At 37.5% G+C, this 26,649-nt stretch overlaps 1 protein-coding gene across 1 annotated transcript in view; it reads right to left on the minus strand.

Annotated features, from left to right (window-relative positions):
- Positions 1-4,173: 4,173 nt before the first annotated feature.
- tnnt2a (troponin T type 2a (cardiac)) overlaps positions 4,174-26,649 on the minus strand; it is a 31,700-nt gene continuing 9,224 nt past the window's right edge. Inside the window, exons 4-13 of the mRNA XM_056448708.1 lie at positions 24,899-24,928; positions 24,473-24,497; positions 24,314-24,377; positions 21,053-21,169; positions 20,708-20,785; positions 20,492-20,599; positions 19,228-19,337; positions 11,709-11,799; positions 11,263-11,303; positions 4,174-4,343 (exon numbers count right to left, since the gene is read on the minus strand). Of these exons, the coding sequence (XP_056304683.1) occupies positions 4,310-4,343; positions 11,263-11,303; positions 11,709-11,799; positions 19,228-19,337; positions 20,492-20,599; positions 20,708-20,785; positions 21,053-21,169; positions 24,314-24,377; positions 24,473-24,497; positions 24,899-24,928 (698 nt within the window). The 3' untranslated portion in view covers positions 4,174-4,309. The remainder of the gene's footprint in view (positions 4,344-11,262; positions 11,304-11,708; positions 11,800-19,227; positions 19,338-20,491; positions 20,600-20,707; positions 20,786-21,052; positions 21,170-24,313; positions 24,378-24,472; positions 24,498-24,898; positions 24,929-26,649) is intronic.

Raw genomic sequence — 26,649 nt, forward strand, 5'->3', positions numbered from 1 at the left:
TTATCATTTGGAAATATTTAGGCTGAACATCTATATCTATTTTTCTCACAGACTCTATTTATAGTGTAGTACATTTACACAGAAATACTTTTAATGTGCAAGACTGTTTGACAGAACTTAATAGGAAATATCAATATGAAATAAGGACTCAGTGTAAAGCTTGACAGCAGTACTGAAAACAGCCATTGTTTGAGCTCTTTTGCATTAGATTTGACTATCAGGTATTTAAAGGGACAGTTTACCCAAATATGAAAATTTTCTCACCAGTATAAGTTTTTTTTTTCTTTTGAACACACACACACAAAAATATATTTTACACCTATTACAATCTTTCATTCACCCACACAATCGCACAATACAGGAAACCAATGCGAACACAGGGAGAACATGCAAATCCAACAGTTCTCTCTGCTTCTCGAATCTGTCTGCACTTGTACAGCCTTTTCACTCTTGTGTATTACTCTGCCCATATAGTGACCACCGATCAATAGACTCACTACAGTTTGACAAATATTGCTGCTGTTGGGCAACATAATGTACTTTTTAGGTGAAAATGTAGTGGTTTAAATTGCAACTCTGCAGTTATTTATAAGGATAGTGCCTATTTTAAATATTTATAAATTCAGAGATTCAACGCATCGACGGACATCAGAGACCACATAATAAGTACTTAGAGGAGAAGAACTCAATGTTCGATCACCCTCTTTTGTATGTTGTAGCGCTGTATTTATACCATAGTAATCTTCTAGTGTTTGCTTTGGCTTTTTAAAGGTTAGTTACTGTGATCTTCCGATTAAAACAGAGAAAATCTCTGCAGACTGATGGCATTTCATGCTGTTCAGCCATATAATCTTAAAATGTGCAAAATCACCTGTTTTGTCATCACTTTAGATATTACGCTAGAGAATCATTAAAATACTAGCTCTAAAGTGACGTGTTTTTAAGCAATGGCTTCTGCTGTTCTGACTTTAGCTGCAGATGTGAAAGAATGGCGAAAGAAAGTAATTCCTCATACAAAAGGATTTTTGAGACTCACCGTGTTTCAATGTCTTTTTTATACACGATTACTCCGTCGAACTGTTGTATAAACACAATATTACACTCATAGCAGTGCGATGTCTGTATATCATCTCTTGTGGGACAGTAAGGCACATTTATTTAAATAAAAAAAGAAAATAAACAAATGATTTGCCTTCTAAATCATTCTTTCCAACTTCAATTGTTTAAACAGAATAAGTTAAAAGACACAATATGTAATTTTTTCCCATTAGGGGGTACATTGCCAACAAACAAAAGCATAGAAATCATGGGAGTTGTGGTCTTCATCACATCCAAAGGGCATCCTGCAGAAATCATGCAAAAGTATTCTACTTTTTATCATGTTAGTGTAGAACAGAGTAAGACTGAACCCAGCTAGAAGGGAACATTCTCTCAACTTTGGCTAACATTCCATACAGGTTGTGTTAATGTCTTAAAAAAAAACATTTCAATGTAATATTCCAATGAATATTCAAAAAAAATTTTTCCCAAAACAATGAACAAGAACATTCTAGCAATGTTTTCAAAATGTTGGTAAGGGGCCAGATTAAACAATGTTCTTTTAGAAAACGTTTTCACAATGTTTTATAAAAACCAAAGTAACAACATTCTCACAGTCACATTAGAGAAATGTTAAAAGATCATGATTTATTTTCAATAACGTTTTAATTTAATAACGTACAATTAACATACCAATTTTAACCTGTACTTATTAAAATATATAAAATGTCATGTTCAAAAACTTATTGCAGACAAACAAGTAAAATCTAGTGGTTTAAAAAATAGTGGCAAAGTATACAGATTCAAAGTGACAATTAATTGGTATTTCATACAATTAGTAAAATTTGTGTTATGTGTCAGCAAATTATTCTTGGTTTAAATATATCAGATTTTTAAAATGGTTTTCTTTTTTTGTTTTATTTGTTACACGTGTTATACAATGAGCACAAGAATGTAAGAAAATGCAGTGCTTTAAACTCTCTTTCACATTGCTACTGTAAAATTTATTATTTTAAAGGGTTATAGAGAGTGTTTTGTGTCTGTCATATTGTTACTGTACATTTTGGAAACAAAAAATAAAACAAACAATGTCATTAATAAACATGTAGAATATTTAGAGAATATTGTCCTGACTTAACTAGAACAAAATACCTGATGAAAATGTTAGAGTATAATATTTGAACAATGCTACCATTAAACAGGATTAGAATGTTTTAGAGAACATTTACCTGTCTTTTAAGAGAATGTTTTGGTAACTAAAACAAAACTACCCACCGAAAACAGTAATGCAACATTGCTGGTAATATTTTCAAAACATGTAGAGAACTAAAAATTTCTAGTTTGGAAAGCTAGTAAAGGAAGCTAGTTTTTTTTCCCCCACAAACTTCTCAAGTATGCTTGGGAAATCTGGGAAAGGATGATCTTTGTATCTTTCTCCACACACCTGTGTTGTTTGAGGGCTGGTATTTCACATGGAGTTTCTGGAAGAAATGGAAGTTCTACCTCCAGTGCCACCATAATTCCCTCAGGGTTAATATTCTGCTGAATGTAGTCATGTAAATTGTCTGTAATCAAGGTGCTAGAATGGATTTTTTTTCTAATGTTTTAGTTGCCGTCAAATTGCTCTTTTGATTAGCTAAGTTAGCATATGCTGTCTTTTCTGACTGTCCAGCCTTCTGTCCTGCACTTTTCCTTTTCTCTGACCCTCCTATTGTTGTCTGTAACAGATCACTGTAATATCAGTTCAAGTTAAATTTTAAAGGGCACCTATGGTGAAAAAAATACTTTTCAAGCTGTTTGGACAAAAATGTGTGTAAGTATAGTGTATAAACTGTCATATTGGGGTGAAATGAACACACCCAGTTCTTTTTTTTTTTCAAATTTAACAACATAAAAACAGTGGACCAATTCGAGCTGTTTTCAGATCGACCGCAACTTTACGTAGGAGAGCGGTCCCCCCGCCCACCAATATTGATTGACAGCTGCGCGCATTAACATGTCTGGTAGTCATGTGTATAATCATACCATCAAGAGAGGACAAGCGCAAAGCAGCCAGGAATAAAAGGCCAGTTCGCTAGGATCATCAATCATCATCAAATGTGATCAAGAGTGAGTTTTACAAGTTTAAAATGTTTTAAAACAGAGCATGTGTGTAATGAATTACAGCGATTCACTTCAGATGCACTTAATCAGCGTGTCAGAACAATTATAAAAGAAGACGCTTCAATCCCGGTTTGCGGACGTTAAATCAGGTTTATATTGTACATTAATATGAGATATCCATACAGCAGTGGATATTACTTGTGTGTGTGTCTTCGTGTCTGAGCTGTGTGTGTGTGTCTTCGTGTCTGAGCTGTGTGTGTGTGTGTGTGTGTGTGTGTGTCTGCATGCCTGAGCTATGTGTGTGTGCGTATGTCTGCGCTACGTTTGTGTGTATGTGTGTGCGCTATGTGTTCGTGTCCTTACTGTGTGTGTGCGTGAACTTTGTAATGACATTGTGTGTGACTCATTGTTGCAAATCCACAAAAAATGCATCAAATACTGATTGTTAAAGTTCTTACTGTAGTATTTCTCACACACGTTATGTGAGATCTGCTTCCTGAGGCAGCCAAGGGCGGCGATTGCTGACAGGCACGTGGGAACGGTGGGCGGGGAGGACTAGCCTTAAAGGGCCAGTACAAAAAAACAGCAAAACCTTTTTTCCAGCTATAATATAGACACTTCAAACAGCTATAATAAATAATCTGATGGGTGTTTTGAGCTGAAACTTTACAGACACATTTTGGGGACACAAAAGGAATAGGTTATACAGGTCAATTTAAATAGTTAGGATTGCGGAGCTCAACAAAGCACGTGCGATCAAAGAGGCCATCTTAAAATTTCCCCTTCTTCCATGTTTCTTGTAAATAGAAACTGGAAATTGAGGGGTGTGACATTAATTGCATGAGTACACAGCATAGTCTCATTTAACTTGTTAAAATTGCTTATTTCTCTAGATTTGAACATTCTTATAAACATTTGGGATAATGTAAGTACATAAATCAGCAAATATATAACACTGGTCTAGTGGTTTTTGGATATTTTATTGTAGCTTTAACCGAGAAAAAAAAAACTAAAAACTTTTTTTTTCTCATAGTTTTTTATTCAGATAAAATCTACATTGTTCAGTGAAATCTAACCAAAGGCAAATTAAATTTCAACAGCAGTCAGCTCTTGTCTTCATGATTTCGGTGGATTTGTGAGGATTCTAATCTGTTTTTCAGCACAGCATTCACTTCCTGAGGCCTCGCTTGGTTCTCTTTGACCTATAGAGAGGGAAAAAAAATTAAACTAATAACCAATAGTGCCCAGCCAGATCTCTCAAGGAAATGTAACAATTTTATAATTATGAAACATGCGGTTTTTAAAATGTGTCCCCAAACCCCTAAACCTACCCCTCACTGGGGGATGAGCAAATTGTACTAAAATGTATGATTGAGATCATACATGTACTACCTGACAAAAGTCTTGTCGTCTATCCAAGTTTTAGGAACAACAAATAATATCTCGAGTTCTAGTTGATCATTTGGTATTAGAAGTGGCACTTATTTTACCTAAATAAAATATGATCGTGCCTTGATGTTTAATTATTTAATTAGGACAGTAAGGTCTGAATTTGCTTAGATTAAAGTCTTGTCACTTAACAGAAATAATGTACAGTATAGAATATAAAGTCATGTTGCAATGGAAAAAGGATTAATAGTGTTTGACTCCATGAGCTTGGATGACTGCATCGATCTATTCAATAACTCAAATAGCGTATTACAAAGTCATCTGAAAAGGCAAAGAAAGCCCTTGCAGGGCCCCCAGATTTCATCAAGATTATTTGGATTCATCTTCAATGCCTCCTCCTTCATCTAACCTCAGACATGCTCAATGATGTTCATGTCTGATGACTAGGCTGGCCAATTTTGGAGCACTTTAAACTTTGCTTTTAGGAACTTTAATGTGGAGGCTAAAGTATGAGAGAGAGTGTGCTATCCTGCTGAAGAATTTGCCCTCTTCTAAGGTTTGCAATGTAATGGGCGGCACAAATGTCTTGATACCTCAGGCTGTTGATGTAGCCATCACATCTGCAGATCTCTCGCACGCCTCCACACTGAATGTAACCCCAAACCATGATTTTTCCTTCATGAAGCTTGACCGATTTCTGTGAGAATCTTGGAGTTATGCGCTTTCCAATAAGTCTTTTGCAGTATTTGTGATGATTAGGATGCAGCTCAACAGATGATTCATCTGAAAAATCTACCTTCTGCCACTTTTCCAAATGTTCAAGTTATTATTTTGTTGCTCTTACAACTGGGACCGACGACAAGACTTTTGTCAGGTAGTGTGTACAAATAATACGAATTAGGCACTAAATCAAAAAGTTATGAATTGCCATGAGATTGTGCTGGAGAAACTGAACTGTAATTTGTTTTCTGATTTATGTCAGTATTTTGCAGTGCACTAGCTCTGTGACAGTTAGTATGTTCTATATAGTACAAATATGTCTAGTATAAATGGAGTTCAGACACACAACTGTACATCTGCCATGTTGTCACTCATCTTATAAGCTACGGCATTAGTTATGTCACATTATTTCCATTCACAAAGCCTGGCCTCGCTTTGTCCACAGAATGCAGGAATACTGCAGTGACTGCTCCTTGCTGAGGATGTCCCCCTGCGGCATCTACCACCTCTTTGCCACCAACTCCCTCTCCATCAGGACAACACTTCCGTTAAGCTCATTGCAGGAAGGTGATGCAGGGTCTCAGGTGAAAGGCAATAGCCCTTGTGCACTTGCCTGCCCTTCCTTGATGTGTATTCCCTTCCAAGGGCGCCCTTACATCTCCGCCAGCTGCTTCACAGCTGGTACATCGGTGATTACTTTGATGGTGCCTCTCATATATACTCATATAGACGTGGCACTGCCAAGTCTGTCATGGTGGCTCATTCAAACAATCAGACAGTGTTTCAGTTCCCCCAATAGCCTTCCTAGTCCAGGGCTGCGCATTTCACCATGGTAAAACCCGCAGAAACCCCTGTTTGTTTGAGGTTCTACTGGCAAAGGTCAAATTTAAGGTCCAGGTTCTACAGACAGTACTTCATTGTACCCAAAAAGACCAGCGGATTGACACCAATCCTGGATCTGCGCATATTGATCTAGTATCCGCACAAGATGCAGTTCAGGATGCTCATGCAGAAAGACATCTTCACATGTGTCTATCCCAAAGATTTGTACACAGCAGTAGACCTGAAGCATGTGTATTTCCATGTTTTGATTCTTCCTTTACACTGGTGATTTGCTGTTCGAGGGTCAAGCATGATAATACAAGGTCCGTACCTTTGGGCTCTTTCTGTCCCCGCGAGGCTTCACAAAGGTTATGGAGGGTGCCCTGTCACCGCTTCAACTTGCAGGCATTTGCATTCTCAATTACCTCAATGATTGGCTAATCCTAGCTCAATCTTGAGAGCAGTTGGGATTGCACAGGGGCTTCTGGTCAACTGAGAGAAGAGCAACTTTTATCTCTCTTTTCTTGGAGTGGAGAATAAAAGAATGCACCATCTTGCTATGTCAAAACTACAAAAAACATTTGTAGTACATCTAGGTAAGCATGCAATATTAGGAGGAAGTCCAAAAGTGCAACCAAAAGACAAGACTCTGTGTTCTGCTTTGTCACAGAAGAAAAACATTGATAACCAGATAACCAAGACTGATAACCAGAAAGTAGTGGCTGGTGAGAGTTTGACTGGATGTAGAGAGTAGATACTAAAAAAATACTAAATTATATTTGATTAAAATGTTATGACATATGAGTACATTAATCAAATATATACAGGCAGCTCACTAGGCTTTGCAATATCTCTGTTGACTAATCATGTAGAGGAGAGGTTAGTGCTGGACATGCACAGGTAAATGCTGACAGTGCAGTGTTGCAGCTCAGATCCTCAATGCCCTCCAGTGCTTGAGTTCTGACTCCCACAATCATGTTGTGCCACAGAAGCAGCTCTGCCAGCTGACAGAACTGTCACTCTTAACATGCATTCACAAAGACTCATGTGTCTGCGTTCCACACCTGAGGCACAAGTGTATGAGTCAGTGTTTGGTTTGAATGAGAAAGCCCTCCGGGAAGTATAACAGCATTTTCTTTTCTTCTTTTTTTTTTTTTTTTTAGAAGTAGAAAGCAGTAATCCAAACGCTGGGAAAAAAACACTGGTATGCATTAAATCCAAAATAAAACCAGAACCAGTTCAGTCACCAATTTGCCAGCCTTGAGTGCCAAGTTTATATTTTTTTCATGCAGATATCGTGACCAGTAGATGCTGCATAATAATAAGACCAGAAATGTATTAAATAATCAAAACATTTCACAATGAAACTGGACATTTTATTTTTATGTACACATGCACAACTGCTGCTATTGCAAATATGCAACCAGCCAAACTTGTGGCAACAATTTAATGCATGTAAGAGAAGATTTGCTGAAGGTCAAATTGAGCATCAGAATGGAGAAGAATGGTGATTAAGGTGACTTTGGTTTGAATTGGTTGAGGGTATTTTTTAAGAAATTTCTAATTGACTGGCACTTTTACACACAACCATCATTAGGGTTTATTAAAGAATGGTCAGAAAAAATATATATATATCCAGTGAGCGTTAGATCTGTGAGTGAAAATGTTATGTAGATGGCAGAGGTTCAGCTGATAGAAGGACAACAGAAACTTAGATAAACATTGGGAAAGATCAAGGTCTGCTGAAGAGCATCTCTGAACACACAGCATGTCAAACCTTAAAAAAGATGAGCTACAGATGAAACATGACATTGGTGACACTCCTGAGAGCTGAGAACAGAAAATTGAGATCACACTTCACACAGGCTGCATGGCAAGAGAAGACTGAGAAAAAAAGTTGCCTAAATCCCATTTTTGCTGCAAAATTCACATCAGAATTTGACGTAAACTGTATAAAAGCTATATCTATCCTGTCTTGTATGAATAGTTCAGGCTGGTGGTGGTGTAATGGTGTAAGACTTCCTACTACAGGCCCCTTTGTACCAACAGGGAACTGGCCACTTTTAGTAATATACTAAAACGGAAGGTACATTTGTTCATTATTTTGAGGGCTTATAGCAGTGGTGTAAAGTAACTAATAACAAATACTGAAATTACTTTATTTTGGGTAGTTTTTCTCTGCAAATGTAATTTTCTGAGTGGTTTTAAAAATGTGTACTTTTACTTACCCTTGGGTACATTTTTAGTGCTGTATCTGTACTTTTACTCCACTGCTTTCCTTCAACCTGCAGTCACTACTTTATTTTTTCTTATCTATGGTGATTTGAAAAATCAGTCCTGATTTCCTGTCCAATCAAATCACACATAGAAGTAAATAGCTTCATAATGAACTACCTTAAGACATGGGTGATTTATAATTGCAGCAAACTGTTTGGAAGTTTTCAAAGTGTCCAAGAAGATGTCCAAAGTCAGAGATGAGAAGATGACGGATGTTTACTGTTTGATGACCAAAATGGCCTTAAACACCCAGAAGGCACAATATTTCCACATGACGTCAGATTGACGTTGTACCCCAACGTCATGGGGACATTGCATTTTGTTTGGAAATGAACATTGGGTTGATGTCAGAACCCAACGTCAGGTTAATGTCAATGTCCAACCTAAGACCAACCAAATATCAACGTCTAATGATGTAACAGCTTGACGTTGTGTGGTCGTTACCACTATTGACATTTATCAGACCTTGGATTTTGGTTGCCATGCCTGATGAATAAATGTCAGTATTTGACGTCAATATAATGTTGATTTTAGTTGTTGGGTCGACGTAGGTAACAACCTAAAATCGACCAAATATCAACGTCATTTGATGTCATTATTGGACATCATATTAACCTCAAATGCTGGCTAGACGTTGAATTTTGGTCACCTGACGTCACAACCTAAATCTAACATAATAATGACATCTTATGACGTTGCGTGCCTACTGGGCAATAACTAGATGCACTACAGAATGTTACGATTACACACATGCACAAATTACATGTAAACGCATCAACTTTTATAGCGTAATACTCACTACTCTTGAGTACTTTTGAAAGGGCTACTTTTTACTCATACTTTGAGTAATATTTACAACAGATACTTTAACTCTAACTGCACTATATTTTTAGGCAAGTAATGATACTTTTACTTGAGTATTATTTTCAGTACTCTTTCCACCACTGGCAAATAGAAGTTTGAAAAGTTTAATAGTATAATGTTTTCAAATGTTCCGACACCCCATGTTGCAGGAGGCAAAGTTGAAAACATGTCACACTGCTCGCATGTACCCATAAACACTACAACAAAGACAGTTTTATAACCATCTGGTAGAAGCAATGTTTTTTCAATGGCTTGTACAAAAAAGTACAAGAAAAGCTTCATCCACTTACGGACAGCTGAACGAATGATGGCGAGTTTGCTCTTTTTATTCAACAAATGTGGGTCACAAATGAAGTGCATACTTCAGAGTGCATGCCGCATGGTTTGATGATGTCCTGAAAAAGGTATTGCTATATGTGGAACATATTAAAGTGCACAGGATACCATGAGAAATCATACAGGTCTACTCTCCAGTGTATGTTGCTAACTTGATTTGGTTGTTTTGAATGTTGTTCCCATTTCTGATCTTCATGGAATGAGAAAGAATGGGAGGTGGGGTTTACAAATCAAGGAAGACTGAGTTCCAGAACATACCCATTGATTGTGTAATGACCCACCAATGGTAGCTCAAAGGTATTCAGGAGCCATATGGCAAGCCGTTTTGACTTTTATTCATTCTCAGGATATGTATTCTTTATATCAACAATTTAATTCTTGATATCAACAATCAACATTCTTGATATCAACAATTCCATTCTTGATATCAAAAAAGGTAATTGTTGATATCAATATTACATTTTAACAAGTAACAATGTTAATTCTTGATATCAGCAATGATGTCAACATTCACAGAAATACAATTGTTGATATCAAGAATTCGGATTTTTGATATCAACAATTTAATTCTTGATATCAAGAATTTATATCCTGTTATCAATAAAATACAAAACAGCTATTTAAGACAAAGCCGTTTTTACTTTTATTGGTTAACCGGATATAAATTGTTCATGTCAAGAATTAAATTGTTGAAATTAAGGATCCAAATTCTTGATATCAACCACTTAATTGTTAATATCCAGAATGTGAATTGTTGATATCAGGAATTGCATTTCCACTAGTAACAATGTCAGTCCTTGATATCAACAATTCAGTTTCACTAGTTAAAATGTTTATTCTTGATATCAGGAACTAAATTTCAACTAGTAGGAATTATAGTTCTTGATATCTGTAATTGTATTTTCACTAGTTAAATGTTACCATAGACTGCAGTTCAAATTTAGTTGTTGATATCAAGAATGGATTTCTTACTAGTTAAAAATTAAATTTTACATATCAGAGATACAATTCTTACTTGTAAAAGCATTTATTTTTTATATCAGTTGTCATATGGATACTAATGCAAATGTTTATTCTTGAAATCAACAATTGAATTGTTACTAGTAAAAATGTCAATTCCTGATATCAAGAACTTAATTTCACTAGTTGAAATGTGTATATTAAAGTTCATATTAGAAACTCAACTTCTAACCACTGATTGAGCACTGTAGTTTAAACCTCACAAGATTGTTATGCTGATTGTGAAAGTTTATTGGATCGACAGAGTCAAAAAACACAGAATATATAAAACCATATTGGTAGCAACCCTTTTCAGGAATACTAGTAAATTGGCGTAAAATGATTGAAATTATTATTATGGTAAAATCACAGTTTGCAGAGGTTATGCTTCGTATTTTTTAATCACACATCCATTCTAAAATACCAGTGAATTCTGACAACATTAACCAAAAATGACCTCTAAACGACTGCACTTATAAATTAGAGTTTTTTTTTTTTCTCATTACGGCAAGAAAAAGTCTGTATATGTGAAAGGCGGCAATGACAGAACAACACCCCAAACTGACAAAAATGAGTGCCCCTAATGATGGATTGGTTTAGGGGAGGACCTTCATACTCTAAAACCAAATCACACTGTCTGAATTCATGCAAAAAAAAAAAAATGCTGTAAAATATTAATGTTTTGTGATGCGATCGATAGACATATGAACTCACGTTTTCTGATGGTCACTGACTCTGTTCCTCAGGACATTGATCTGTAAAGAGACACAAACCATGACGATGATTGTCTTTATGTGAGAAGACAAATGAAACACAAATCAATACTTTCATTTTGCTTTCCACAGAAGCAGATCAAAGTACAGTTTTGTTATGTTAATGCTGACATATGTTGGCATTTGGCAAGAGATTAGAAATCCTAGAGATGAGTCTTGTTAAGCATTAGCCAAGTGTAAATAAAATGAATTAGACAATAAGAAACACTGCTGAAGACCAAGGGATTACATTTCGATGAATGATTTAGCATACAAGCTGTTTTTGTTTGAATAAAGAACCGGTTATTCATACATGTTGACTGTAGAAGCATGTTTTATTGAAGTATATGGAGTTGTTTTTGATTTAATGTTTTAGTAAAGCTCTAGTTGATGGAGACTTCATCTTACCTCATATTTCTGTTTGCCGAACTGATACTGTAACTCAAACTTCTCTGCTTCTAGTTCACGCATCCAGCTCCACATTTCCTTTGCTTTCTCCCTGAAGGAAAGAAAATAGGAAAAAAATAAATACATTTTTTATTCCATCTTTCATTGAAATCCTTGATTCTGACTGGCTGGAAGGTCTGCAATAAAATATGCTGCTCAAAAAATAAAGGGAACTTGGAGCTGCATTGTGTTGATTAAGTTTTCCCTTTATTTTTAATAAAAAATAATTTAAAGTTATGGTTGGGTTGAGGGGAAGGGAATAGGTATGGATTACATTTTCAAACAAAAATGATGTTCCAGGATCAACATAGATGTGAATCCAGGATCGCATTGTACTTGGCAAAATCATGACGTGCACGTAGTGACAGTAGACAGAGCCTTCATTTCTCTTTGTGATCGAGGATGCCGGCATGTGTCTGGGATCAACCAACTCACAAATATGCTCAAATTATTTGCAAAGAGGTAGCTAACATATGTTACTATGAGCTATTAGACATGCCTGTGTCCTGTACACACACACACACACACACACACACACACTGTCTCGTGTGTGCACTCACTCTGTCTGTGTCATACGTCTCGATCACCAACAATCTAACCCTTAGAAGCCATGGATGAACAAGGAGGTGCACCTTCTGATGAAGGCATGTAACACGGGATGCACAGGCCTACAGCACTTCCAGGGCTAATCTGAAGAGGGGCATCAAGGTAAAGCTAGAGGAGCACTTTTCCAACTCTGATCCTCGGCGCATGTGGCAGGGCATCCAGGCCATCAGCAACTACAAACCCAACCAGTCCACACCCACAGCCACAAATGTCTCCTTCCTGAACGAGCTAAATGACTTTTATGCCCGCTTTGAAAGAGACAATAAAGAACCTTACACCAAGATCACTTCCTCAACTGACCACTCAGTTATCACACTCACCTCTTCAGAAGTCTACACCGCACTGAGTCGGATCAATGTGCGTAAGACTGCTGGACCAGACGGGATTCCTGGGCACATCCTCAAAGTATATACAGAACAGCTCGCTGGGGTATTCACAGACATTTTCAACCTGTCGCTTAACCTAGCAGCTGTGCCAACATGCTTTAAAACCACCTCTATTGTGCCAGTGCCCAAACATCAGTTTGCCTGCCACGGCAACAGAAGCACAGAAGATGCAGTCTCCATAGCACTGCACTCTGTACTCACACATTTGGACAATAAAAACACTTATGCACGAATGCTGTTTGTTGACTTCAGCTCAGCATTCAACACTGTCATACCCTCCAAGTTAATGATCAAACTTAAAGACCTGGATATCGACATGTCTCTCTGCAGCTGGGTTATGGACTTTCTGACTAACAGACCTCAGAATGTTAGATCAGGCCACATCTGGTCCACCACCGTCACACTCAACACTGGTGTACCACAGGGCTGTGTGCTGAGCCCCTTCCTCTACTCCCTTTTTACCATCAACTGTAGGCCTGTGAACAGATCCAACACCATCATCAAATTTGCAGATGACACCACAGTGATGGGTCAAATCAGCAATAATGATGAGACTGCCTACAGGGAGGAGATACAGCATCTGGCCACTTGGTGCACCGACAATAATCTGCTCCTTAACACCAACAAGACCAAGGAGCTCATTGTGGACTTCAGGAAGGGATCCCATCCACATTAATGGGATGGCCGTTGAGCCTGTCTCATCCTACAAGTTCCTGGGGACCCACATCACAAAGGACCTTTCCTGTACCACCAAGACCTCCACCCTGGTCAAGAAGGCTCACCAGCGCCTATTTTTCTTAAGGTAACTTTATGGCTCGTTTACACTGAGTGATACGGTAGGGTACGGTTCAGTTTGGTACACTTTTATGGCCGTTTCCTCTGTCAAATGCGTACCGAACCGTACCACTTTTTCTGCACCCTTTCGAAAGGGTACCAAACACAAGAAAGGGTACCAAAAGGCGGAGCTAGACGCGCAGCTGAACGCTATTGATTTACAGAGACACGTCATTCGCTTACGCAACAAGCCAGAATGAAAACAATAAACCCGCCATGTTTAAAATACACACACAGCCGAGAGATTACAGCGGAATAACATATACAGTACATATAATAACAAGCCATGGTCGCTCCGGGCTCAAACAAACCTTGTCGTCGTCTTGATAAACAGCCACCGAGTAGAGCAGAATCTACCCTGTGCCTCGTAGTTGTTTACGAGGCAGTCTGAAGTGCGAGCAGTTTCGCTTTCTTCCTTCCATTTCGCTGCGCATCTATATCTGAAATAACAAACGTCTTGAGCTAATAATAAAAACGTGCACTTGAATATTGATGTGCTTTTGAAACCTGATCCTGTCAGACACTGACAAACGCGAGAGTGAAGCGCGAAAAAGCAAAAGAGAAGCCGGAAAAAAAGGAGCACGTTATTTTTTAGCAAACATGAACAAAATGCCATGTATAACTATTACCTTCACCTTTTGGACAAATATGAACTGGGTATAATGGAATTACTGTCTAACAGAGGCTACGTGTGCTGCTGAAGATTACAGACACAGATGAAAGGTTTTCACTGACTGTAGGCTAAATTTTGTGTTGTTTTTGAACCGTAATAAGGACGAAATGTCAGCTGTGTGCAGTTCTTCTGTATTTGGTAACATATTGGAGACTATAAGGGGCTGTATGTGTTTATATATGTTCATTTATTTATTTATTGATTTAATATAATTACAGACGTCACAGTAGGCTATTTCGCACTGATCTCTCATTGATCTGCAGTTATAATCAACTCATGTTCATAGAAAAGTTAGTAATAAACATATCTACACAAGTATTTATGGGTATAAAGCATCTGTTTTGTGAGAAGAGCTTCTCATATGATATGTGAGTGACATGTACAGCTTTATTGTAGACATTTCATCGAGCGAGAATGACGTCGACTGAAACTTTTTGTCATACACCACGCCCACCAAAAGGGTACCCTTGGTAGTGGAAACGCAAGCCTGATAAAAGTGACCCATACCGACCCAAACCGTACCGTACTGTACCAGTCAGTGGAAACGAGCCATAAGAATAACCAGCTTTCATCAGCTGTCTTGGTGAACTTCTACTACTGCACAATAGAAAGCATCCTGACCAACTGCGTCACAGTCTGGTATGGAAGCTGCTCTGTTGCTGAGCATAAGGCACTGCAGCGGGTGGTGAAAACTGCCCAACGCATCACAGGGACCACACTGCCAGCCATAGAGGACATCCAGAAGAAACACTGTCTGCGCCAAGCACGCAGTATTCTTAGGGACACCTCTCACCCTGCTCACAGACTGTTTTCTCTCCTGCCTTCCAGCAGGCGCTTCAGGCTCCCCCAGACAAAAACCAGCAGACTGAGGAACAGGTTTTTCCCCAGAGCTGTCTCCCTTTTGAACTCTGCCCCTCACTGACTCTTTTGCCCCCACAATACACCCCCCTCTCTCCTCTAACTTATACTCCTCACAATCACTGCACTGTTTAACATTTGCACATTTAAAATTTGTACATATTCATTGCACTACATTGCACTGATTCACTTATTTGAACTGTACATACCCACTGAACATGGACATTTGTAATCATGTACACACCCACTGTGCATGTACATTTTTAATTATGTTTATCTATCTGCACACTTCTGATTATTTATAGCAACCTGTACCTATATTCATTTATTGTAAATCTCTGTTCATAGCTAATACAACCTGTATATAATGTTCATAGTGCATCCATGTTTACTCAATTCGCCTGTACCGCATGTCTTTGGACTGTGGGGGAAACCAGAGCACCCGGAGGAACCCCACGCAAACACTGGGAGAACATGCAACTTCACACAGAAATGCCAAAATGGGACTCGAACCTGCGATCTTCTTGCTGTGAGGCTACAGTGCTAACCACTGAGCCACCATATTGCTCAACCTTAAAGGATTCAACAAATAACGCACAGCACTACTACAATTACAGAAACATTTGCTCTGTTATAATTAATTAACATTTTAATGCATTTTGGTATGATTATAACTTGCTATAAAAAAAATTGGCTTGCCGCCCCTTAATGTCCTTAACCTCCTCCAAAACTCCCTTCAGGTGGTCAAGTGCAGCACAAGCTGCATTCACAAAATTAAAGGGCCACTTCGTTTCGGCCCCCATTCTGGTGACTCATGATCCCTCCCGGCTGTTTGTGGTGGAGGTGCATCAGAGGTGAGGGTGGGCGCTATCCTGTCCCAGCGTGCATCCTCGGACGACAGAATTCATCCTTGCGCGTTTTTTTCACACCGATTATCTCTCGCAGAACGTAATTACGACATTGGTAATAGGGAGTTGTTGGCTGTCAAACTCGATTTGGAGGAGTGGCGTCATTGGTTGGAGGGTTCGGGGTTCCCTTTATCATTTGGACTGACCATAAGAACCTTGAATACATCAAGTTGGGCATTATTTTTCGGACGATTCGACTTTACCATCTCTTATCGACCCGGTTCTAAAAACATAAAACCCGATGTGTTATCCCGTCTTTTTTATTTTTCTGAGCGCAATACGACTCTTGAGCCCATTGTTCCTCAGAAGATTTGTATTTCTGTGGTGACATGGGAGATCGAGAGCAGGGTTTGCACAGCTTTGGATGGGGTAACGCCCCCGGCCGAATGCCCACCCAGTCGCTTGTTTGTGCCGGAGGATATTCGGTCTGACGTCATTCGATGGGGACATTCCTCCAAGGTGGCTTGTCATCCTGGGTTGAGTCGTGCTTTATTTTTGGTTAAACAGCGATTCTGGTGGCCAGCTATGGCACGGAACATACATGAGTTTGTTTTGGCCTGTTCTGTTTGTGCTGTTTCTAAGACTTCTAATCGACCTCCCGCTGGACTCCTTCATCCTCTGTCAGTGCTTTCAAGACCCTGGTCGCACATGTCTCCCGCCATCTGGTGGCAATATGGCTGTTTTGACCATAGTGGACCGGTTCTCGAAGGCTACTCATTTTTTTCCTCTGCCAGAGAGACAGCCGATGCTGTCATTAATCACGTCTTTTGCATTCATGGCCTCCCGACGGACGTGGTTTCTGACAGGGGGCCTCAGTTTGTCTCTAAATTTTGGAGAGAATTCTATCGTTTATTGGGGGTGACACTAAGTCTTTCTTCTGGTTGCCATCCTCAGAGTAACGGACAAACAGAGAGGGCCAACCAAGATCTCGAGCGCATGTTACGTTGTTTGGTTTCCCAGAATCCCGCCTCTTGGAGACAGCTGCTCCCATGGGTGGAGTACGCACACAACTCATTACCAGTGTCAGCCATGGGCCTCTCTCCGTTTCAGTGTAGTTTAGGTTACCAGCCACAAGTTTTTCCCAGTCTGGAATCCGAAGTCGCGGTCCCCTCTACCCACACCTTTGTCCAGAGGTACCGATGCACTTGGAACAGGGCAAGACAGACAGACCCACTTGGGTGCGTGCACCAAGGCTAAAGCCAATCGCAACCAGTCTAAGCCTCCCGTTTACGTCATCGGTCAAAAAGTGTGGCTTTCAACCATAAATATTTCCTTGCATTCCGTATGTAATAAACTTGCACCTAAATTTATTGGCCCATTCACTGTCATCAAGATCATTAGTCCGGTGGCAGTCCGCCTCAAACTTCCTCCAGTGTACAGGAGAATACATCCCGTGTTTCATGTTTCCAAATTAAAGCCGGTTTTTCATATGGCCATTAATCTGCCCACGCCGGCCCCTCCCCCGCCGCATTTCATAGATGGGGAGATGGGTTTACTTGGTTAAGCGCATTCTGGATTCGAGACGGAGGGGGCGAGGATTTCAGTTCTTGGTGGACTGGGAAGGTTACGGTCCAGAGGAGAGAAGTTGGGTTCTTGCTAGGGACATATTGGATCACTCTCTTATCGATGATTACAATCGCCAGGTAAGCTCTTCTAGGAGCACCAGGAGGTGTTCTTAAAAGGAGGGGTACTGTCACGGTTGCAGGTTTGTGCGCCTTCCGCAGTGTCTGTTTTGTCACGTGGGTTTGTTTTGTTTTGGTTGTCCACATGTATTTGTTATGGTCACGTGTCATGACGGTACTCAGCTGTTTTGATTAGCTGACCAGCTGAGGTTCATTATCGTGTCTATAGCTGGGCAACATTTCTATGTTTCCTTGTCAGTTCGTTGTGTTTGCTCATGTGTGTCTGTCTGTGCTCAGGACTGTGAGGAGTGGCTGCTGGACCTGATTCGTCTGTCTGTTTCCCGGTTGCTACCGCCCTATATCCCTCATGCACTCACTCATTTTCCCTGTCCTGTCTAGTTTATTCTGACTGTGTCAAATAAATTTTTACTCGCATTTTTGGATCCTTCTCAGTATCTTTATTACCCGTGACACTTGACAGCAAATGTTCTGCAAATCCTCACAAAGCATACACATAAAAAAAATTGCTGCATTTTCTCACAACACAAAAACAATGGAACACAACGGAAATGTTTCAAGGGGACCCAAAAACCTGACGGACGCTGCTGTGTCATGACTGTTGCTCAGTAAAGTTGTAGGTAATCTTTTTGTAAAGTACAGTAAAGTTGTAGGTTGAAAGTTGAGCTTTTTGTTTGTTTATTTTAGTATCCTGACTCCCGTGTCTTTAGTAATTATTAGCCTAAATAACCATAACCTAAATAGCCGGGTCTATCACAATTTAGGGTCTCCTTGAAACATGTCCTTTGTGTTCCGAGCTATTTAAAAGTGTTGTGAGAAAATGCAGTACGTATTCATAAAATGTTTGCCTTGTTTGAAAATACAATGTGTTTTTTAAAAATGTGTTTGCGTTGTGAGAATTTGCAGCACGTGTGCTGTCAAGCAAATGAAGATCTTTTCTCAATGAACTGGTGTTTTTTGTAATTGCACATGTTTTATGAAATTGCAGGTTAAGATCTCTTATTCCGTAGATTCCTCCATTTAAAACGAAACAAAAAGATAATATAAATCAAATATTGGCAAACTTTTATATTCAAATTATTTAGTAAAATCTGATTTTGTGTCGGTGTCTTCTGGAATAATATGGGAATAACATAGCAAGTTAAAGAATAATGAGCACAAAGGAAATCTGACTGAGACTGTGAGTTATGCTAATTCAAATGCTATTCTATTTTATATTGCTGTAGCTTTTTTTGGTTTTAGGGCTTAAAGTTCACCTAAAAAATGAAAATGTACACACAAAGGAAGATATTTTTAAAGAATCAACGAAACAAGCAACCATTGACTTCCATAGTAGGAATAAATACTGTATATACAGTACTATGGAAGTCATTGGTTACCAGATTCCAACAATCTTTAAAATGTCCTCATTTGTGTTCAACAGAAGAAAAACCTCAAACCAGTTTAGAGCAGGTGAAAGGTGAGTAAATGATGACAGAGTATTTATTTCTGGGAAAACTATCCCTTTAGAAGGACAGTTTACACCAATTAGAATGGACTGTAGACATACAGTAGATGTAGAAAGACTCCTCAAACCTTAGAGCAGATTCGTTGGCGTTGTCGATGTCCAACGGTTTGCGTCGATCACCAAGAATTTTCTTCTTCTTCTCTCTTTCAGTCTGTTTCTTTCCGCTACGTCTTTCTATCTGCAAAATCACAGCACAGACAATATTGTAAATCTATTTCAATAAAGACACAATCAGTGATGTAAAGTGGTATTTCTATCTTAGAATTACAATTTTTTTTTTTTTTAATTTAATGAGAAGTCACAGATTAAATACAATACTGTTAAAAATATATGGTTGTTAAAGAGATAGTTCACCCAAAATTATAATTTTTTTTCCCTATTTACTCTCTGTAACCATTGTATTTCATAGTAGAAAAAACAAATACTATAGAAGTCAATAGTTACATGTTTACAAAATATTTCAAAATATCTTCTTTTGTGTTAGACAGAAAAAGAACTTCAGAAAAAAAAAAAAAGTGACAGAAAAAGAACTTCAAACTGGTTTGGAACAAGTAAAGAGTAAGTATATGATTGAAAATGATTCATTTGTAGATTTGGGTGAACAATCCCTTTAAATTTTATAGTTTTAAAAGTATTTAATGTCAGCTAAGTCTACATTGATTTGAATATAATGTGTCTAATTCTACAGAAATATTGTAAAATAATACTTCAGTTTTGTCTTAATATATATTTAAAATACTAATTATTTCTTAATAGCATCAATGTTAAAAAATAGTTGTGCTGTCAATATATTTTATGGAAACTATATTTTTTTCAGGCGTCTTTGATAAATAATTATTTCAAAAACAAATTATTTTATTTTGTAGTGAAGATGATAGAGTTATGTGTAGCATACATGAGGACCATAGTTTTTTAGTCCCTAGAGTGAGAAGACAGACGGTATTGTATCTCTAAACAAAAACGCCATGTACTCACAGACATGCAGAACATCAAACTTCTGATTTAAAGAGTCTTTCAAACAATAGTTTGATATTAACAGACAGTAGCATGTAGCAATGTTTGATTTATTCATCCAAAATAGGCCAGAATGTATACATTTAGATTATTTAAAGACTATGTCTCCGTCTATATATATAAGACTCCATAATTATTTAAACACTATGACTCTGTCTGTAATAATATGGCTATTTGCATTTATTTATTCAAAACAGGCCATAATTTATTAATTAAAATTAATTTAATGACTAAAGTCAATGATTCTGTCTGTATTTTCCACTTGGCAGAAATCATAAAGCGACATCACAGAGCCAAACTCACACCGTCTCAACTAACCTTCTGCATGTAACCGCCAAAGTGCAGACTGGTGAGCGTCTTCTTCTTCTTTGCATCGTCTTCTGCTCTCTTTTTGGCTTCCTCTTCCTCCTTGCGAGCTCTTTCCTCCTGGACATTTGAACACATTTGGTTTGCAAAGCTAACAGTGATTTGCCTGTCTGTGCATGTGGTGTGAGTTAACCGTTAACATCTGATTGCATTTTTTTTTGTGCTGACCTCCAAACGCTTCTGTCGTTCCCTCTCTCGCTCGCTGCGGATCCTCTGCTGCTCCGCTCGCTCCGAACGACGCTTCTCCTGTAAAATCAACCACTTTACCTTTAACTCATGCTGGTAAAGTCGCTGTTAATGTTGCTAAAATGACAGTTGATTGATTTGACACTAGTACGTTGAGTCTTTTCATCATAAACGTACACGCCAGATCACTGATGTTAAATAAACTGTAGCCTATTGTTTGTTTTCACACATTTGCCCCACTGAATGCATTCGTGTCATTTCTCTGTTTTTGTATGTCGTGGTTCATTTATTTATGGTTGGTAGCTTTACGTAATACTGTTGACTCACAATTCTGTCTTTAAGGCTTATGATTTCCTCTTCTTCTTTCTTACGGCTTTCAAAGTGAGCTTCGATCAGCGTCTGCAGCTCATTCAGGTCCTTCTCCATACGCTTACGGTGGATGTCCTGAGAAAAAGTAACACGTTCAACCTTACAGATTCTCTCAGACAGTATGACTGATAAAATTTTCAAGTTCAGACATATAAAAGCATAAATCAGATACTGATGTTTGTGAAATTGGAATCTAAATAATAAATATATGTCTATACTGTAGGACAAACTACCAAAGGTTTAGGCTCATTAAAAATTGTGAATGTGATTGAATTATTACATTTAAAAGCAAGGAAACATTAATTTACTTGACAGTTACTGTTAATAATTATATACCTATATATAGTTTTGTAGTCAGAATTATTAGCCCCCCTTTTAATTTTTTTTTTCTTTTTTAAATATTTCCCAAATTATGTTTAACAGAGCATGGAAATTGTCACAGTATGTCTGATAATATTTTTTCTTCCGGAGAAAGTCTTATTTGTTTTATTTCAGCTAGAATAAAAGCAATTTTTAATGTACACTGTTAACCATTTACTGTAGAATCTACAGTTACTTACTGGCAGCAGTTTGCCAGTAACTTACTGTAAAACAGTTATAGCAAAAATAATATATTTACATAAAGCACCATTTATATTGCTTTATATGCATTTACAGATGTATATCTTTACTGTAAAATACACTAAGTTTCATAATATAACTTTTAAATACAGTAATATACTGCGTCGCTGTCCTAGAGTAAAATACAGTTCATATTACAGTTAACTACTGTGTAATTTACAAAAATTGTTACCAACGGGCCGTTTGCACTGAGTGGTACATTAAGGTAGGGTTTAGTTCGATATGCTTTTATGGCCATTTCCACTGTCAAAAGGTACCTAAAAGTGAACCGTACCGTACCATTTTTTGGGTACCCTTTGCAAAGGGAACCTAGCACAGCAAAAGGGTACCAAAAGGTGGAGCTAGACACGCAGCTGCATGCTATTGGTTTACAGAGATACATCACTTGCGCATACACAAGCAGAGAATAAAAAAACAAGGAAACCGCTATTTTAAAATACACAGCCGAGACATTACATCGTAATACTATATGCATATAATAATGAGCCATGGTTGACGTTAGCTCAAACAAACCTTAATGTTGTCTTGATGTACAGCCACAAAGCCAAGAAGAACAAAATCTGCTGTGTCCTGTTCGCAATTGCCCGTGTGAATGTCTATACTTGAAATAACGAACTTTATGAGCTAATAATAATAATGTGTGCGCGATTATTGAAGTGCTTCTGACATCTGATTCCTTAAGAAACGGACAAACATGAGAGTGAAGCGCAAATAAACAGTGGAGCAAATTGTTCTTTCACCAACCTAAAATATGAACAAACTGCCATGTTTATCATCGCCTTTTTGACTATTATGAACTGGGAATAACGGAATTACTCTCAGGCCCATAGCCAGCCTGTTAAAAAGGGCTGGACCTTTTTGCCGTTATTTGCCTCATTTTCTATTAAATTATCAGGTTCAAATACTGCATTTTTAATGGCATTTTAAGCACTAATTTTAGCTGGATTAGTTTGTCAAATGGTTGTCAATACCACACTTTTATGGTGCAACAAAAATATTTCTTATATTTTTGTCTTCATCCTTCCCATACTATTTTATGTTTACAAAAACTTGTGTTAATTTACAAATGTGCATTAAGTTTTATAAATAATGTAATGAGATTACAATTTTAAATAAATATTTTTGTACAAAAATATGAAAAATCCTTTTTTTTTAATGCTAATATATCATTAAATTTGTCTTAAAGTCTTCTTCTATCAGTTGTTTTCACAATTTATGATGGCATACTGTCAACTGAGACAAATGAGCTCATATTGGGACCAAATTCTGGAATTTGTCAACAGGAGGGTGGGTCTTTCGAACCACCCAAACCCCCTGGCTACAGGCCTGACTCTCTAACAGAGGTTACTGTACATGTGCTGGTGAAGATTAAAGATGCAGATGAGAGGTTTGCATGTTGTGTGTTGTTTTGAACCCATTGGTACCCTTTAGGCAGTGGACACGCAAGCCTGATAAAGGTGACCCGTACCTTACCCTACTGTACCAGTCAGTGGAAACAGGCCATAAGCCTATGCAGATTGCTGAAGAACTACACATCAGCCACCACATGATCTGCAACTACCAAGATGCTTTGCAACAAACACTCCAGCCTTAGCTGACGGTAATTTGGACACACATACACTCACACGCAGCTGGCAGCTCATCATGGACTGATTATTTGGACAATAGATTTACCTCTCAAATACACACGTTGCTGAGTCTTGTTTCCTGTAACATTTCTACGTGTTTTGCTTGCCTTGTTCTTCCATGGTTTTTGATCCCTGTTTTTGTTATTGTTTTTGCTGGTTGTCTCCTGCACTGACCTTTCGCCTGTGACCATGACTACAATTTTGGATTACCCTCACATATCTGTTTGTTCCTGTTTGACCATTGCCTGCATGACTAAGCTATTAATAAACTGGGTCACACATTGTTTTGATGAACCGTTTGTTGAATTTAAGCTACATTGCAGCTAATTCTCAGTAGATTATAAGTAGACTGTTGCGATTATGGTTAGGGTTAGTGTAAGTTGACATGTTCTTGCAAAGTTTCTTATAGTCAGTTAAATGTATGTTGAATGCCTGTATCAACAGATAGATAGATAGCAGACAGTCTACTAATACTCAAATGTACCATTAAAATAAAGTGTTACAATAAACTGTGTTTGGACCCTCACCTACATTGTACTCCGACTTACATGTCACAATAATGATAAAAAAAAATCAACTCTTCATCAATGAATTACATTTCACCATTAAGAATAATTGCTCATTTATAAGAAACATGTTTAAAGCAAAAATATCAAATATATTTATCAACTTTTAGAGATCTGTTCTCAACTTTTTAAAAAGTAATGTAAACATGAAAAGGCTTGTAAAATCCATCCCATTGGGCAAATATCTATTAAGCAAGCTAATTTGTGATGCTAAATTGAAGTGCTACTTTAAAGCTCTGAATTCCAGATTGTTTTTTTAACATTAACAAAAGAAAAACATACATCACAGAATAATTTGCTTGTATGATGCAACTTTGAGCTAACAACAAATTGACAACAAATTAAAATATTGTATTTTCATATCCCCTTTAAATCTCAGTAAACCTCCAGTGAATTTTACTCACGTCAAAATCGACTCTTTCTCCATCTGGGATCTTTGGAGGCACCAGATTTGGCAGCATAAAAGGTCTGAAAAGCATGATGGTTGACTTTCAAAATTCTGCATGAGACTTAATCATGTCATCTTTTAGAACAAAATTAAAGGTGTATGGATCTAAACTTACTTTAGGAATTTGGGCTTAGCCTCCTCTGAAGAATCAAACACACAAACAAACAATCAGGAATAAACCAAAGCCATACAAGGGTCTTTTAACATTTCACTTTTAATCCTAAATGGTCCTCATCATCCATTGCAAGGCGCCACCTTTATAAATACCTAAAGCCTCTTTTATATGAATTTCTTTCATGCCTTCTCATGGCAGTCACAGCACAACAGCAAATAATTCAATTTGGCCCAAAATCATTGCCTTATTTCTTTTGCTAATGCATGCTATCACAAAAGGATATAGAGGTGATCTAATGCTTTGAAGACAGTTTTTTTCAGAAGGGTGTGTGTGTGCTGTAATGCAGGTCTCTGCATGTCACAAACAATTATTCGAGAGCTGTAAATCTCAGGCTTCCCGTCTGCAAACGTAATAAAGAGCAAATACCTCCTCCATCTTCTGTCTCCTCTTCTCCATCTGCAGAAATAACGACAGAAAGTGTGCAGACCAAGTGGTTATAATCAGCACCGAGGTACAGAAATAGACATTGATAACAGAAGAATGACGGAAAAAATCCTCCAACACTCATCACTTCGACTATGGACAAAGACAGGATGTCCCATTCTGGGATATGCGTACAATTAAACACACAAAAGTGATTTTATATACAGTTGAAGTCAAAATTATTTAGATTTTTTTCCCTTTTTAAAGATTTACCAAATTATGTTTAACAGAGCAATGAAATTTTCACAGTATGTCTGATAATATTTTTTCTTCTGGAGAAAGTCTTATTTGTTTTACTTCGGCTAGAATTTTTAAGTTTAAATTTTTAAAAAACATTTTAAGGTCAAAATTATTGGACTCCTTAGGCTATTTTTTTCCAATAGTCTACAGAACAAACCATCATTATACAATAACTTGCCTAATTACCGTAACCTGCCTAGTTAACCAAATTAACCTAGTTAAACCTTTAAATGTCACTTTAAGCTTTATGGAAGATTCATGAAAAATATCTAGTAAAATATTATTTACTGTCATCATGGCAAATGTGTTGAAAAAATCTTCTCTCTGTTAAACAGAAATTGGGGAAAAAATAAACAGGGGGCTAATAATTCTGACTTCAACTGTACATAGAAAGCCTATTAAATGCATGTAGAGCCTTTACAATAAGGTGAAAAGAAACAGATTTATGTAAAAATGAAACCACACATTCTTCAGAAGTTTATTTGATAAAATACAATATAAGTTTGCATGTTCGCATGGGTTTCCTCCGGGTGCTCCGGTTTCCCCCACAAGCCCAAAGACATGTGTTATAAGTGAATTTAGTAAGCTAAAATTGTCCGTAGTGTATGTGTGTGAATGAGAGTGTATGGGTGTTTCCCAGTGATAGGTTGCGGCTGGAAGGGCATCCGCTGCATAAAACATATGCTGGAAAAGTTGGCGGTTCATTCCGCTGTGGTGACCCCAGATTAATAAAGGGACTAAGCAGAAAAGAAAATTAATGAATGAAAATTACATTTATGTTAGTAAATGTCACTGTAAAAAATTATATGATCAATTAGTCATGACAGCATATCTTTTTATGTCATTGTAACTTATTAAACTAAGTTAATCATGTTCTAACTTAATTTTATTGAGTTACGCAAGCTGTTTAAAGTCAGTTTAACGTAATATAAGTTCAATAGACTCATAAGGTTAATTTGATTTAGCTTAAAAAATAAAGACAACAGGGATTTTTACATATTTTTTGAAGTTTGATCTTATATTTAGTATCCATGGAATTAAAACCTTTTACAGAACAAAACTTGGAATAAACTTGAACATGGTTCCCTCCGCAGATTTAATATAGATAGAGCTACCCGTCAAAAGAGCATCCAAACTTTCTCTTTCCACCTATCTAATCTAAAAGGTATTTGTGTGGTGAAATGATCAGTTCTGATAAGTCATTTTGCAGATGATAAGATAGATAAAGACAACAAAAAGCAAATTCCAATACATATCGATGCTGCTTATATTCTTTTCCATCTGCTTTATTGGTTTAACCCTTTATATTGTATAAATTTATTGTTACAGTGTACCTATAAAATGTAATGACAAGAAGTCAAGAAAATTGTGTGTTTCTTATTTTAATAAGCTAATCGGGTTTCAACTAATTTTAAGCTATACAAATTTTAACCTAAAATTTTAATCGGTTTGAC

Source organism: Danio aesculapii, chromosome 23 (assembly GCF_903798145.1).
Source record: "Danio aesculapii chromosome 23, fDanAes4.1, whole genome shotgun sequence".
NCBI classification, from domain to species: Eukaryota; Metazoa; Chordata; class Actinopteri; order Cypriniformes; family Danionidae; genus Danio; species Danio aesculapii.